The 16243-nt window shown below is 37.4% G+C and overlaps 1 protein-coding gene across 10 annotated transcripts in view; it reads left to right on the plus strand.

Moving 5' to 3' along the window:
* Positions 1-16243, plus strand: part of chd9 (chromodomain helicase DNA binding protein 9) — an 86834-nt gene that overhangs the window by 31540 nt on the left and 39051 nt on the right. For 9 of the 10 annotated variants that reach the window (XM_056265349.1, XM_056265354.1, XM_056265352.1 and 6 more), the window contains 2 exons: positions 2515-2927; positions 15112-15220. In XM_056265349.1, coding sequence (XP_056121324.1) covers positions 2515-2927; positions 15112-15220 — 522 coding nt within the window. Of the gene's footprint in view, positions 1-838; positions 881-2514; positions 2928-15111; positions 15221-16243 lie in introns of those variants that run through there. The other variant, XM_056265358.1, reaches the window with a different exon arrangement.

Consider the following 16243-nt stretch of genomic DNA (forward strand, 5'->3'; position numbering starts at 1 on the left):
TTACCCCTTCATGCCTCGAATGGATTAGTGTGAATATTTCAGGAGAGCTCAGTCTCTCTCACACTGCTCTCCGGCTCATGTTTAGCCACCGAATGAGTTAGTGTTTATAACCCTCCCCCACTCTTTTCTTTTGTTTCACTCTTTCCAGATAATTCCCTTTTATTTAGCCATCAGGAAAGCGCAGGCCGGGTGATCCGATTTTATGTACGGTCTCTGTTTTGTGTTTTTTTTGAGTCAAGAAAGCTTTATTGGCATGACAGGAACATTGCTTTGGACGTGTGTCATGTTTATAAAGAGCAAGTGTGCAAAATAAAACCTAATAAAGTAAAAGATAAGATCTCGTTCTCCTTCTTTATGGGGTTCAAACTCACTTTAGCTGCTTTCCTGGTGAGAAAAAGTGTAAAGAATTTTAGGAATTAGAGAGTCAGCGAAATGGGCATGAATAATAAAAGTTGGCATGTCTCGGCCTGTTAAATGATCGTGCGGTGAATTATACATGTCTGTCTTTTTATTTCATGGGGTGAGGGTGGATAATGTGAATAAACTGGCTCTCAGGTTGACGATTTCAATTCTTGACCTTTGATCAGTTCTGATGAACTGTGACTTAACACCTCTATTCCATATGTTTACAAAAATTATCTATCATGTTTTAATGCTTAAACTGGTGATATAGTTATAAATACGTGCATGAGTGTGCAGCCTGCCCTCCGTGGTGTTCTGAGTTTGCCTGTGCAGTTGTCCAAACCTTTCCTTTATCGTCCTCTAGGCTATAGCTGGTTGGCCACGTGATTGGAGAGCAGTGAATATTATGAAACCCAGGCTTTAAGAACATTGATGATGCAGCAGTTCAAAGATGGAGGATTTCCCATGTTGTCATCCAGTATGTGTGGGTGGACTCAGGCTTACCATGCTGCACTGCTTCAGCTACAATCAGATTGAGAAAGGATCTCCAAGGATTTTTATCTTGGACCACCTCTTATGTTTAGTCTGCTGGCGAGGTCATGAAATACCTAGTGTGCTTATTAAATTCTCAACCTGTATTGAGCTGGGTAAAGAAAGACCCAAACTCTTAAACGGTATTTGAGCTGTAAGCACATAAAGTGCCTCTACTACCTGACAGGCCTCACTGTAAAAGGTTTCGTGAGAAATCACACCTGTCTCAGTAACAGCCCTAGACACTGTAACTGCAAAAAAGAAACAGGGGAGCGAGACATGTTTTAGCCAATCAGTAAACCAGCCATTCAGAAATGTTATTTGCCTGTCAACAAGGTATGCAATTAATTGTTTTGCCCTCCAGGCACAAAGGCTGGTGAAATTCCCAGTTCAAAATATATGATAAATATAGGCCTATATAAAATGTGCAAAAAAACCCCCATATTTTCTTTGTTTTTTGGACTATCACAATCCTTGGTTTCTTTTAATTTAATTAAAATCAGCATGAAATGGAAATTCACCCTATCTATTTTCCAAATTCATGTTATTAATCTTACTTTGAACGAAATGCATACATTTCTTTTTTGAGGCCATAATTTTTCATCAAAACATCATAACTGGATCTTCCAGTGAAACTACAGACTTCTCTCTTGTGACATATGCTGGACTTCTCCAATCATTTAGCCTGCTTAAACCCCAGCCCTTTATTTTAGTCGACTGCAAGCTCGCATTCAGATCTGCCTCCATTCAATCAACAACTGATGAATAGAATCAAGTCCCTGCCCAACATTTTTTTTTTCTTTTTCGATAATCCGCTGCACACGGATACGTCACAATACGAAGAAAAAAAAAAGATTTGTCTCTACTTTCATTACATTGCGACTCAGTTAACTTTTCATTGACACTGTTATTATATTTTTTGTTTTGAGCCCAATTTTTTAAATCAGACATTATCAAAAGGAACCTGTAGAGCTTTGCCTTCACAGTACATGTTATGTAAAACTACCTGCATTTGGCTGGTAGGTCGTTAATTTAATTATAAATTATTTTAATTATATAAAATACATTTTTTCACATTCTGGGTTGCTGGGATCTCTTTGGAGGTCTGGGTTTTGGAGAGAGGTTGTGTGCTCGAAGTTATTATGGTGAAAGTTAGCGAAACAGACTTCACTTACAGAACCTTTAATCTTACATGCAGAGTAGCTGTTTCACTGTACTGACTTTGTCCCCCTTAATAAGAAACCTATTAAAGTATTTACATCCGCTCGAGTCCAAGTTTTCTAGGTCATGACTAGAGGAGTAATGTTATGGCTGTTCATGCAACTCGTCCTGTTTCATGTTGAATAGCACTCTCAAATTGACCGGCAGACTAGTCTACATGGCGTCATGGTATCTTAAATAGTGTATTGATCATCATGGGTTTAGCATATGGAATTACAGAATCCTGAAATAGAAACTTATCTATTGGTTTCCTGTACAGTCCTGCCTACACAACAATTCTAGATGAAGCTAGTCCTATGGAGAACATTAATATCATGGTTGGATGGTAACATCTTTTTTTTTTTTTCTCTTTTCTCACAGCCTCCTAAGAACACTAATGGTCCCAGCAGCCAGCCACGGGTACTCAGCCCTCCAGTGAAAAACAGTTCCTCTTCTTCCTCTTCGTCATCCTCGTACGTATCCGTGTCTGAGAAGAGGGTGCTGAAGCGACATCAGCAGCAGCAGCAGCAGCAGCAGCAGCAGCAGATGGAGTCATCTCTTTCGGACGATAAACAACAGAAGGCCAATCGAATAATCTCGGAGGCCATCGCCAAAGCACGAGAGAGGGGAGAGAAAAATATTCCGCGCGTCATGAGTCCCGAATGCTTTCCGTCTTCATCGTCACAGCACCGCAGTCATAGGGCAGGTTCCTCCAAGTCCAGAGGCAAGAATAAGAGTTCCAAGAAGGCCCGGATTGTGGCGTCATCCAAGCCCAAGCAAAAGGCTAAAATTGGGTAAGACCACTGTGACATTCTGCCCTATCTGAAGGATGAATGACATTTCATTCATTTGTTTCTTTGTCTGGGAGCGGGAGGGGAATGTCATACAGATGTGTCTGTCATGATTTGTGATGACTTGGATGACAATTCATCCAAGAACATCTCTGTAACTTCACCTGCGTGTTGTTAGCCATGCAGCTAATTACTGCAAGTTAAAGAGGTTTTACTGCTTACACGTGGTCTTTCTTAAGTTGTTTTTGTGTGTCAAGTCTAAAACAGATGAGAGTCAAGATCTCTTAAAGATGCAGCGCTTTATCAGAGCATGAGGAGCATTGAATGTCATGTTAAATGCTGTTAGCTTGAAATAGCGGTTTAATTAAGCACTAAGGCAGGGGTCGGCAACCTATTGCGCACGTGCCAACACTGGCACACGGAGGGTTAATCGCTGCAAATTTCGGAGATATTCAACCAAGTATACTGAGTCATTATTAAACATTCCACACACATCGGAATGACTGTGATGCATGTGGAAACTCCGTTCATGCTTACCTAGTCACTTCTTGTGTTTTCTCTGATCGGATAGCCATCCAATCATGAAAAGACCGAAAGAGAAGGGGGTGTTGTGGCACAGTGATTAACTTGGAAACTTAAAAATGGCACTTCAAGACAAAAAGGTTGCCGACACTTGCAAGGCATGAGAGGCTGTACAGTATTTTGAATAGGGGTGTAACGATACACGTATTCGTATTGAACCGTTCGGTACAAGGCTTTCGGTTCGGTATACATTACAAATCAGGATCAGGATCATTTTTCTTGCCTGTGCGACTAAAATTTTGTTAGCACAACGTTGCCCAACATCAAATGGCAAACGTAACGAAAGCGGAACAAAACTGCGCTACATATTTGTGCTTCACGGACCGTTTATGAGTTTGGACCAATGTCAGTGCAGCGTGAGCCGATCTTGATCAAGCAACACTGTTACTACAGCGCTAAGAGATCCAGTAAAGAAAGCATTTGAATTCGCCACTGATCTAATAACATCGCTGCGAGATCTAGTGAGAAGCATTCAAATGTCTCTGCTATTAACTGTAGATCTCTATTATATCAAACGCCGACATCACCCCAGTGTGTCAATTACTGGAACTAGACGAAAACAAGGAGAAACACACATGCTACAAACTATCCCCGCAGCATTTAGTGGACACTCGTCTTTCTGAAGATTTTTTTTTTTAATTGAGTAAAAGCACACTGAGTTCCATTATAAAAACAAAATTGTTCTTTTCTTTGTATTTGTTTTTGTTTATAACTACTACAATATTACATTACATTTTTTATAAGGAGCTGTTTTTGTTTTATATGCTGCTAAGACAACACCCCAGAAGATGGGTCATAGCTCCATCATTGTTCAAAGTAAAAAAAGATCATACTTTATGATGATAGTTTTAATAAATAAAAAAAATTAAGGAAATTTCTCCGGCATTTCTTTCTTTTTGCTGTATTGAAAGCGTACCGAACCGTGACATCACTGTGTCGTATCGAACCGAACCGTGAATTTTGTGAACCGTTATACCCCTAATTGTAAATATAGTTAAAGGGGTCATATAATGGTACATGCACTTTTACAAGTTGATTGTACTGAAATGTGTGTTGGCAGTGCCTGTACACAAACATCATATAATGATAAAAATCCATCCAGTGGTTTTGTTTTAATCTCCTTATATGTTTTCCCCTGCCTCAAATCGAGCCGTTCGTTTTTGTGACGTCAATAAAACGGAAGCCCCTCCTACGATTGTTGATTGACGGGAGCGTTTCAACACAGACCCGCCCTCGCACATGAGGTAGCTGTCAATCATAGTCTGCGCGGCGCGGACCGGACCGGCGCGGTCATTGTTGATGTGCCGGAGCACTGTCTATGAGCAGAATGGCGTCTAAGCGATTGTGGTGTTCTGTTCTTGGGTGTAATAACGAACACAGTCATTTTAATGTTCCTGAATCCGAACCGCTGAAGACGCAGTGGCTGAGTTTGTTTTCGAAGGGAATATTCCACACGAGCAACGTCAATGCTTTCATGTTTGCGCGAATCATTTCTCACCAGACTGCTTTATAAACGAGGGTCAGTATAAAGCTGGATTTGCTAAGAAGCTTTGCTAAAAAGGATCGGTACCAGCTATTCGTGTTCCTGCTGAACCTCCAGAAGAACGGAAGTGAGTGAAACGTTTTATTAAACTTTATATTAATATATTAATCTTTGCAAATCGCTAGCTGCACGCTTCACAATGAATGCGTCAAAGGTTTACACTCAGTCAGGGTACATTACGGCATGTTTTCTATGTATGACGTTCTCAATATAATTCATAATTCCACGTTTATATTGTGTTATTGTGTTACAAACGGTGTATGCACAGAACAGAGGGGCGGAGTGAGCGCAGCTCATGATCATTTAAAGGCATATGCACTGAAACGGCGTGCTGAAAACAGAGCTGTTTTTGACCAGGTAAAATAACTCTTTTCTTACAATACTAATGAGAATTTTTAATTAAAGTATATTACAAACTTTTAATTTAGACCCTAAAGAATCATATTAGCTTGTACAAAAATGGCATTATATGACCCCTTTAAGAGTAAAGAGCATTGATGTTTCTCAGTTTTTAGGGCATTTGTTAACATTCGACTAAAGCAGAGACGCCTGAACGTTTTACTATGAAGGGCCAAAAAGCAAATATTTCATTCTATTCATCTATATTCAAATTAAGAAAAAAAAAAAAAATCCAATTTACTTATATTCTATGTATTTCAATGAAAAAATAAAACAAAAAAATGTTTAAACAAAAAGGACATTAAGATATGCTTCAATGATATAGTGGGTCAACTCTGGCCCAAGGGCCATCTCTTGACTAAAAGCAATTCAAACATTCACTCCTCCATTGCCATGTTGTGAGAAAGTGTGAAAACGTGCCTAAATCGTCAAAACGCGGCATTTGTCAGCCATTTCTTTCACCTTAATTCGCCCTTCGAGTTGTGCAAAACTAGAAAAAATCCACCTCAGGCTAACGCATAAACTTGTATGCAAATGTTGAGAGTTAATGCGCGTATCAATAATCTCCTGTCAGGTTTTTTTGAGCACAACTTTTGCTAGAAACCCAACAATAGTCTCTGACGGGTACAAAATTCTAGCACTGCAAAGATGGCAAGCGCAGCAAAATCCTCTGTAAAATTGTAACTCTGTAAGTTCAAGAAACATTAAGTCTAACAAAAATGCCAACAATCCATTAGATGTTTACATATATATTTTCTTTTAATATCATGCTGATGATTCTGCCTTTAGCTGTTAGGAAGTCTTTGGACCTAGAAGCTCAGAGCATGCATGGAGAGTGCACGTTGTAACTATATCTTACCAGTTACAGAACCTTCTAGCAAACCTTTTTGAACCAAGGACCCCTTTTAATAACCCCAAACTGTATGAGAATTTCTGCCCTAGCAGTTCTTCCGAGAAATGTTGGAAATTTGACTATTAAAGACTAATATAGGGGCCATTTTTAAATAATATTTTAAGACTTTTGTTCACTAGTATGAAAAAATAGATCAGTAGGGATGGATTCTGGATGCAGAACCAGTTTCTATTAGATCAGTAATCTGAGGCAGGACTTTTTTAGCCTAATTGTTAATGCCAAAGACCCGCAATATGATTCAAAGGACCCCCTTTATAAAATATAAAGGAGTCCATATATTTCAAAACTTATTCATACTGTCTGCAAAAAATAATGTTATGTTATTTATTTTAAATTTTTTTGTAAATGGCATTCATGTTGTCATTGTACCAAAGCCTCAATATATGGTTGTATTTTTATCTGAAAAATATTAATTCAAAACAATTATGAATTATTTTCACAATAAATAGTGGTCACATTTTTTTTGTCTCAAACACATCACCTTGTACCCGTTTGATGCCACCTAAGGGGGTCCCCGGGCCCCAGTTTGAAAAGCCCTAATTTGAGGGTTGCATGAAAAATGTGCCGCTTGTTTTGTAACCCACAAACATGGCAAAGGAACAAACATGTGCTAAACACACAGTCCCATTTTTGTTGTGGTTAATGATTCCTTTACAAAATTTACCTCACACATAACAGCAGTGCTCACACAGACAGCCTCTTCTGGAGAGTATGAATAGATCAAAAGTCTGAACCGAATATGCAGAGCTTTATGACATCATGATGTCATCTGATCTGCATTAATGGAGGACTGAATGGAAGAACGTGACATGAGATTTCTAGGTCATGTGCATTATGTGAAGGCCTCTGCAAACTATGTTCCACTATATTGTTTGGCTTTTCCAGCTCTAAGGTTCAGTCTAGATGCTGCTTTGTTCTTAGGAAGGCCACATGCTCTATTATGGTCCATTGCTGAGATTACAAAGCTAGCGTGAAAGTGTTTAACATTCCTGCTGTGCTTGTAAAAGTAGTATGTTGAATTTCTTCTATGACTTGTTCATCGTGCTTAATGGATTAGCAGTCTGACTGACCCAAATACTTCAGCAGTAAAGGCAAGACAAACCTGGCATGTGTATGTTCAGAGTTCAGACTCAACCCCTCACTGGGTAATTTCTTTGCTTGTTTAACACAGTTTCTCGGCTCAGTCACCTCTGTTGTACAGATTACATTATTTACCACACCTGACAGAGGGAAGCAGATGTTTATGGCCGGTTTGCAGATACTCCAAAATGAGAGGGGCAGTTTTACATTTTGAATTGCTAATAGACTAAGTGGTCATCTTCTATCTGTTCAGTTCTCAAAGTTACCTGTCTGGTATGGCAAGCTTTTATTAAGCTTGGTTTGCAGCGCAAGTGTGAACAGGATGTTGTAATCTAGCATTATTCTGCTGACAGGCTAATGTGTTACGTTGTTGCCGCTCTGCTCTAAGTGAGTGGCATTTATTAAGGGTTGAGTGTTATGTTGTAGGTAGTAGTGTCTTGACCATACAGATTAGGAATTTTTCAAGTTAACAAAGTCATTTCTCAAACACAAAACGAGTCCATATTTCATTTTTTGTAAGCCAGGCTAAATGAGCAAGCACTGTTACTGCATTCAGATATCAAATACAGACATTAGAGAATACATGAAAATAACATTTTAGTAATCACACTGGTAACTTCTATAACAAAGTAAAATCTCATAAGCCTAGAGAGGTCATTCAACTCAAGTGATGTTTAGAAGGAAACATATTAATTAATACATTAATTATAATCACTCATTACATATACATTGAAGCAGCAGTGAATTCCAAAACCCACCCCCTTCAGTTTTCTTAACTGAAGAGATTTGTAGCAACTGGACGCTGGATATTTATTCTCAAATTAATGTGGAGACATGGAGGCAGAGGTGGGTCTTAGATCTTGGCTTTATAAATAGCAGAGTTGGTGTCTTTGAGCCTGCGGTGGAGAGAAAAGCCAGAAACCTACTGACCTGCTTTGCACCAAACTGCACACTACAGCCATTAATGCAGACCATGTGATCTCAGACTCTTAAGGAGAGACAGCAGTCAGTCACACAACCATATTTATAACTGAACAGTCTGCAGGTTATGCTTGTGTTGATATACAGTCATATAGGCCTATTGTATTTTCCCCCTCATGCTATTGCTTCAGTACTTTTATTGTTATATGTGTATATAGGCTATATAATATTCATAATTAATTTTCCTCCAATACAATTATAACAAAATTCAATAAATGTTTGATTTAATGCTTATGCACCAAAAACAGAACGAAACAGCACTATTTGAACCGCGCCACACGGACCATTATAAATGTTTAGAATATTCTACCTCAGATTTTTGAGATGTTCACCTATTTGGCAAGTGTTTGTCAGGTTCCGATGATAAAACCACAATTAATGGTCTGGTTTCTAAAACTTTCACTCAGGAGAAAAAAAAAATCTGCCTCTGAACTTGAAAGAAATAAAGATTTGACATTTATTTGATAATTATCGATATCGACTGATCGACTGAAATATTTTATCGTGATAATATTTTTGGCCATGTAACCCAGTCCTATATATGTGTTCATTGGTTCAATGAAGGAAGAAGCAGGTTGTTAATAGCTTTTCAAACTCACTTTTCTAAGTGGAGTTAGCAATGCAGTATTGGACAAAAGTGAAGTGAACCATGCAAGACAGATTGAAACTGATACCGCAAATTTACTCTTTCCCTGTCTCGCTGAGATTCTCTCTCACACGTTCAGTGCAGTTTTAATCCAATTATAGTACTGTGATTCATTGCAAATTAATTGTGATGTAAGGAGACTAGTTGTTTCGTAACATGCTGAGCGTGTGATGGAGATGCACAGATACTGGATGTTTACATTATTCATATATTGAAAGAAAGAAGTAAGAGTGCAGTGCTCTCTTTAATCTCCTTTAATGGGTATGTTTGTGCAACCATGTGTTGGTGGGAGAATAAGTGTGTGCGTATATGTAGCCTAGGTTACAACCCTGAAATATTAATGCAGCCTTCTGTGTTTGGTGCCAAAGACCTTCCACTCTCGTCCGTCGAGCAGGTGTGTATGCATGTATATGTGTTTGCTTCTGATTCATATAGATTTTAAAAACTGATGCATCATAAGCAATAAGAGAGAAACATACACAAAATCTCCATGTTCTTTATGACTTATCCAACCACCCAGTTGTCAAACATGCAGTGGCAACTACAGTCAATAAAAATGTATTATAATTACCTTTCACCATCTTTGTGTGTGTGTGTGTGTGTGTGCATGTGTGTGCTTACTTGTGCTTACTTGTGTTTGTGTAGTTTGTGTGTTGTTTTTTATGCTGATATTTTCAGAGTGCTTGTAAAGGGACAAAGTACAGGCATTAAAATAAAAGGTGATTTAAATTCTAAGTTCCTTTAAGAGAAAGATGGCAGATATGTATTAATGTGAAATGATCAATCAAATTATTGAATAAATAGTTTAGTCCAATTAGCAGGAAGTGCAAAATAAACCCTTAAACTATTTTTATGAAATAAACTGTTCTTTTCTTTTTCTTTTCATCTCTTTTCAACAGAGTAAATGACATGTTGACCATTGACCATAGTGGCCTGTTGTCTGGTGTCTTTTTCAGGAATTGTAACACACAATATGTGGTGTAAATGTAAGAATGATAAGAATGCAGTGTAAGAATGAGTCTGAAATTTTCGTATGCGTTTTTTCGTATTCGTGATTCGGTGGCCCTGAATTGTCAAAACACCATTCAAACTGCTTGCTACGGATGCGAAAACGCAGAAAATCGAACCCGATCTGATTTTATTTTTTTTATGACGGACGAAAGTTTCGGAGGCAGTGTGCAAGCGTGATTGACATAATGTGAGGTCGTATTTATTTTTTAACGTGCGAAAATTTCGGACGCGAATCTCGGACTCAGTGTGCAAGGGCCTTGACTCTGGCTTAGGTTTTGGATCAAATGACAGAGGACAAACAGTCTGAAGAATCAGTAACTATGGCGTGTCTTATACCTTTACATTCATGCCCACGAAGGGAAGACAGATATTTCCCTGCGGTTTGGCCTCTCATTTACACAAAAACCCTGTTTTTATCAAAGTGGAGATTTCTGATAACGCCGGTTGTGTGTTGCCGTGTCAACTGGGAGTAACGGGGTTTTAGGGGGGGTCAACATTTTCATAAGGATAGTACGTGATCCAGCATAAACATAGAAGACAAAACGGCTAAACAATTGCTTTGTCTTATGGAAAATCTATCTAGCCTGTTTGTCTTTTCTTTTTTCTGTCGTGTTTTTTTTATATAAAAAGGCAGAAAGTTTGTGGTTGATTTTGGACCCTGTGTGTGCATGTGTATTTTTGGGTCCTTCGACAAAGGAGAGCAAAAGAAAGATGTTTAGGTTGTTAAACCTTCTTACCTCATGATTTCACAAGCTCTGTCCACACACACACATACACATAGAAGAGCCGAGTGCAGTAAAGACCAGCTCTCAGTCTCATTTCACAGCTGCTGAGTGGAGCTTGTGTGTCACTCACAGGATACAGCATTACTGCTTCCACCCACGCCGCGAGCTTCACTCTGATCAGGTCGCTAGGCAACCAGGAAGTCACGTTGTCCCGGAGACTAGTGAAGTGTAACATCATCCAGAGAGGAGGACCCAGAATGAGAACAGGAGTGAAAGAGCAAATGATGCACACAGCTTATGTCCTGAGAATCATTTCCTGTTTATCAGGGCTGTGTGCTCAGCACTGAGGATAGATTGCAAATGTGTAACCGTTTTTAGTGTCTAGCATAAGAATTTGAATTCTGTACAATAGTTATGGGCGGAATACTGGTAGCAATTTCTTGTGTGTTGTGTATTTTTTTCAAATTCTGCCGTAGCTGAAACGGTCCGTTCAATGACCACGAAGCGCTATTTCGAGTGTTGAGAGGAGACCTCTATTAACTGCATACCCTTCTTCTTACTAATGATTATAACCTTATAACGCAACAATAAATAACCCACGCAACTAAGTCTCTTTAACATGGCAAATACTGTGTAGACCTTTATGATTTCCATGATGCCGAATACACGGACGGAATCACGGAATCCAGTCACAATCTGAACTTAATGTATAAAGCGGAATGTAACGGAATTTTTGGATGAATAAAAGTAGGGCTGTGAAATTAATCAAATCTCGATGTGGACTAGTATCTGTGAATATTAAAGCTCAATAAGATTAGCTATTGATGATAAGCTACTGAAGTCTGCATGTTCTTCATGGCTGTGTGAATGAGCGCCGCAGTTTCTTCTACTACACTCATACTGAAGCAAGCGTGACGCTCATGGTGTTTTCAGCGTCTGCACTCTCACTATGAGGATCTGCAGAGCTGCTCTAAGTTCACTTCATGAGCATTTCACCATTTCATTTGATTAAACTATCGTTATCATATACAGACAGAAACACAAAGGTCTTCACGACAATCCTTCAAGATAAAAATTTGGTTTAACTTAAAGAAATTATAACACAGTAGAGTGTACTTGTTCAATTAAACATTTTAATTATAATAGTATTAATAATAATAATAATATAGTTTTTTAAAACACACAGAAACTCAAATGTCTTCATTACAACCTGCCAAAAGAAAAGTTCAGTCTAACTTAAATAAATTATTAAATAAATATATTACTATTGCACAGTAGAATGTACTTCTTATTGTACTTCTTATGTACTTCTGTAATAATAATAATTATTATTATTACAGTAGAATGTAATAATAATATTTGTTAAAACATTATGTTTAATGTTAATGTAAATTTGATTACATTTGAAAAGGTAAGCTAAATATTTCGTTTTAGAAATTGATTTTATAAATGTTTTGTATAAATTGAATTTGATTACTTATAATTTATTAAAAAAAGAAGTACATTTGTATTTGACATTACAATGTTTTTATATTTTATGTACTCCTGACCAGTGTTTGGGGTAACGCGTTATAAATAACGTGTGCTACATAATATTACTTTTCTGGAGTAACGAGTAAAGTAACGCATTACTTTATAAATTTACACATTAATATTTAAGTTACTTTTTAAAAAAAGTAATGCGAGTTACTTTTCAGTTTAATCAATGTGCATTCAAAAAAATGTAAGTACTGAATTAAAATGAACGTAGTCACGTAGAATCAGACGCTAGTCAGAAACGGAGATGGCAGGTCAGAGCATTACATTACTGCGATGGAAGTATTCTCATTATTTTGAAATCGTCGAAGAAAAGGAGAAGGGAATAGTCGTTAAGTGTAGATTATGTATAGGTGAAAAGCTCTTGTCAACTGCAAAAACACCACTTCAAAGTGGTGCATGCAAAGCACAGCACTACAAAGTTGGAAGAGAGAGAGAGAGAGAGAGAGAGAGAGAGAGAGAGAGAGAGAGAGAGAGAGAGAGAGAGAGAGAGAGAGAGAGAGCCAAATGATACCTGCACCCTGCCTCAAGTTAAACAACAGAAGCTTGATTTCAGTTCACGTTCACCACCAGGTAAAACAATTAGTTCGACTGAACTCAACAAATTGGTTGCTGCTTTTATTGTTAAGGAGATGCAGCCACTGTCCACTGTGGAGGCGCCCACATTTCGTAATATCATCAGCAAAATCTCTATGACGGAAAAGGCCGGGGGGCGTGCTCCCCCTGATCGCAAAACTCTTAGTATTAAGATAATACTCTTAACATTACATTAAGATAATAATTTTTTCCCCCATTGCATTGCAGAAGTGATCTGGACTTTTTTTTGTGCATAAACTGGATTTTGTTTTGAGGACACTTAATAGAATACTCAAGAGTTTTGATCTATTGGAATCAACTACATTTTATTTAGGCCATGTGAAATCTTTCAAATTTTATAGCTGACAAATTTGATGTTTAATTGGTGATGTTGTTTGTTCTCTAGTATCATCTATTGTTCTCTAATAAGTGATTAAACATTTTAAATGTTTAAGATATGTCTTTTGTCTAATATAACTTATTTCGTAATGGCAATTATCTAGCCTATATTACTCTTTATTATCACAATGGACAGTGAATTTACTTTATGCAGTCCATAGTCTACCCACAAGTACAAAAGTAACAAACACATAACTTTCAATAATCTGTCATATGTAAAGATCTTTTATATGGCATGGCATGCATCAGGAAGTTCTCAGAATATAATATTATTCTACATTATTATTCAATATATAATTGTTTTTAAAACAAAATGAAGGTGTAGGTTATATAGGCTGTTGTTGATTGCATTACTGCGTTAAACAATAGTACAAAAAGTAAAAAAAAAGGCCTGAAAGAGATCAAGCCTGTAAGGCCCGGCTCAATCGATCCAATGGCGGCATTTGATCAGCGGGTGAAGGTCTCTGCGTGTTACTGTCTTTCCACGTGGCAAAGTATTATGATTAAATGAAATACATTTTCTCATATGTATTTTCTCGTTATTTCATCTGACTTCATAAATAAAAAGGTTTTTAATGATATCTGTGCATCATTAAATGTGAGCGAATGTTTGACTATTCTTTTTAACTCTTTACTGAAAATAATGTCAGAGTCGATTAGAATAAAATCCAATGTTTACAATTTATTATGTCTGGTAAATGTATCATGCCAATTACATAATCAGTTCAAAGATAATCAATGCAAAACATTAAATGCTCTGGAATAAAGAGAAGAGATGCGCTAACATGTGCTAACAATGGAAATTTGCATTCAGAGGTTACACCTTTTGAGAGCAGGAGACCATCTGCCTTAAGACACCAGTTACCTTTTTGGGGAGTAACTCAATATTATAATGCATTACTTTAAAAGTAACTTTCTCCAACACTGCTCCTGGCAGTGTAATAAGCCACAATAAACCTATATAAAGGTCAAGTCATGAAAAGAAAACAATTCTGTAATATTCCTTAAAACCGCCAGAATCTTTTTTGTCATACCGCCCAGCACTGTACAATCATTTGACTGAAAATGTGTGTGTATGGTGAAGTGTTGGCTTTGTTATATGACATGTACAATGAAGTTAAGAAAGACCAGTGTTTGGTATTATTTATATACTGTATTATAATATTTATTAATATTTGAAATGAGCTTTTATTTTAATATTTTCAGGTTTCTTTTTATTTTAAGTTTTAGTTAGTTGATGTTCTTTTGCCATTTCTATTAGTTTTTTGTAATATTTCTATATAGCTTAATTTTTTTTCTCCGTTTTATAGTACATAAACTCAATTCAGTTAGTTGACGGGTCCACGTTTTTTTTTTTTTTTTTTAAGCTTTATACCAAAAGCTTTGGTATAACAATAACTGCACTGAGAGAGAGTGTTTATGCTGCCAGTCTTTATGTGTGTGGTGTCTGTTTTATTTGTGACCATATGAAACAGTGACTTTACAGTTTTACAGCTTCTTGGAAACATACTGTAGATTACCTCAGGTTTCAGAATAAATGCAGAGGCATTGCCATCCATAATCATCTGATTACAAATGCCAAAATAGCTTCCTTAAAGTGACCTTCGCTAACCACTTTGTGAAGGAATATCATAAACTAGTATTTAAGTGCATCAAATCTTTTTTGGACTGGTCAATCCATGATAGATTGGTCAACAAAGCAGCCATTTTGTGGGGGTTTCCATTTCTTCTAAATTCCAGTGGGTAAACACAAACAGTGTTAAAACAAGTCTCTTTATTTGTTCTCCCCTTTACAGGAAAATCGTTATAAAGTTCGGAAAGAAGAAGCGAAAGAAGACAGATTCCTCAGATGAGCTGTCTGATGATGACAGACCAACTCGACGATCCTCTAAAGATGACGATTCGGTGAGCTTTGGATTTGATCTATTCTTGATACGATTGATGACTCTTTTATGCTGCCTTATATAAACATCTAACAAGAAAAGTATTTGTAAGTGATCATTTCTGGAACAGTAGCACAAAACATGCATATTGTTGCTGGAGTTCCTTTAAACTGCATAATGCAGCTTCCTGCAGCATATGTATGTTCAGTACAAGAGCGAGAGAGACTACGATGACTGCCGTCCCCTCAAATATTTTACTTATCTTTCTTCTGAAATGACTAACCTCTCATTCTCCCCATCCATGATATACCACCCTTGCAGATATAATTATCCTCTTTAAATACCCCTGTGTTAATTAAAGCAGTGTGCTTTTGATGACTCAGTTGTGCTGTTGGAGTTAAAGCTGCAGTCATGTGCATTTTGGGAAACACTGGGGTCTCGTGGCAGAGCGGGTGGCTCTTTATTTGGTCATCCTGAGATATTCTCATCCTATCCATTTACTTTAACTCATACACATTTAGGTCATGTTATATTTGGGAGGTCAGACACTCTCTCTCTCTCATTCTCTCATTCTCTCATTCTCTCTCTCTCTCTCTCTCTCTCTCTCTCTCTCTCTCTCTCTCTCTCTCTCTCTCTCTCTCTCTCTCTCTCTCTCTCTCTCTCTCTCTCTCTCTCTCTCTCTCTCTCTCTCTCTCTCTCTCCTCTACTAATTTATTAAAGGGCCCCTGATGGCGATCTCTGATTTGCTGAGTGAAAAATAAAATTGTGCATGCGCACTTTTTGTTCACCCAAAATGACATATTTTCAAAGCGCAACAAGCCTCCGGGGGTAAATTCACCCCTAATGACATCAATTTTTTTCAGAATAGGGTAACATGAGGGAAAATGAGAACAATGTGGATTTACCTTTAAACAGTCACATATTTAGATATAAGTTTAGCATGTGCAGGCTGATGATGCATCAGCCAATGTGTTATCAAAGGAAATAAATAGAAACATTTCCTAATTGAATTTTACAGAATTCATAAATCTCTTTTGATTATAAT

This window comes from Rhinichthys klamathensis, unplaced genomic scaffold (genome assembly GCF_029890125.1).
Source record: "Rhinichthys klamathensis goyatoka isolate OS25496 unplaced genomic scaffold, OSU_Roscu_1.1 h1tg000232l_1, whole genome shotgun sequence".
Lineage (NCBI taxonomy): Eukaryota > Metazoa > Chordata > Actinopteri > Cypriniformes > Leuciscidae > Rhinichthys > Rhinichthys klamathensis.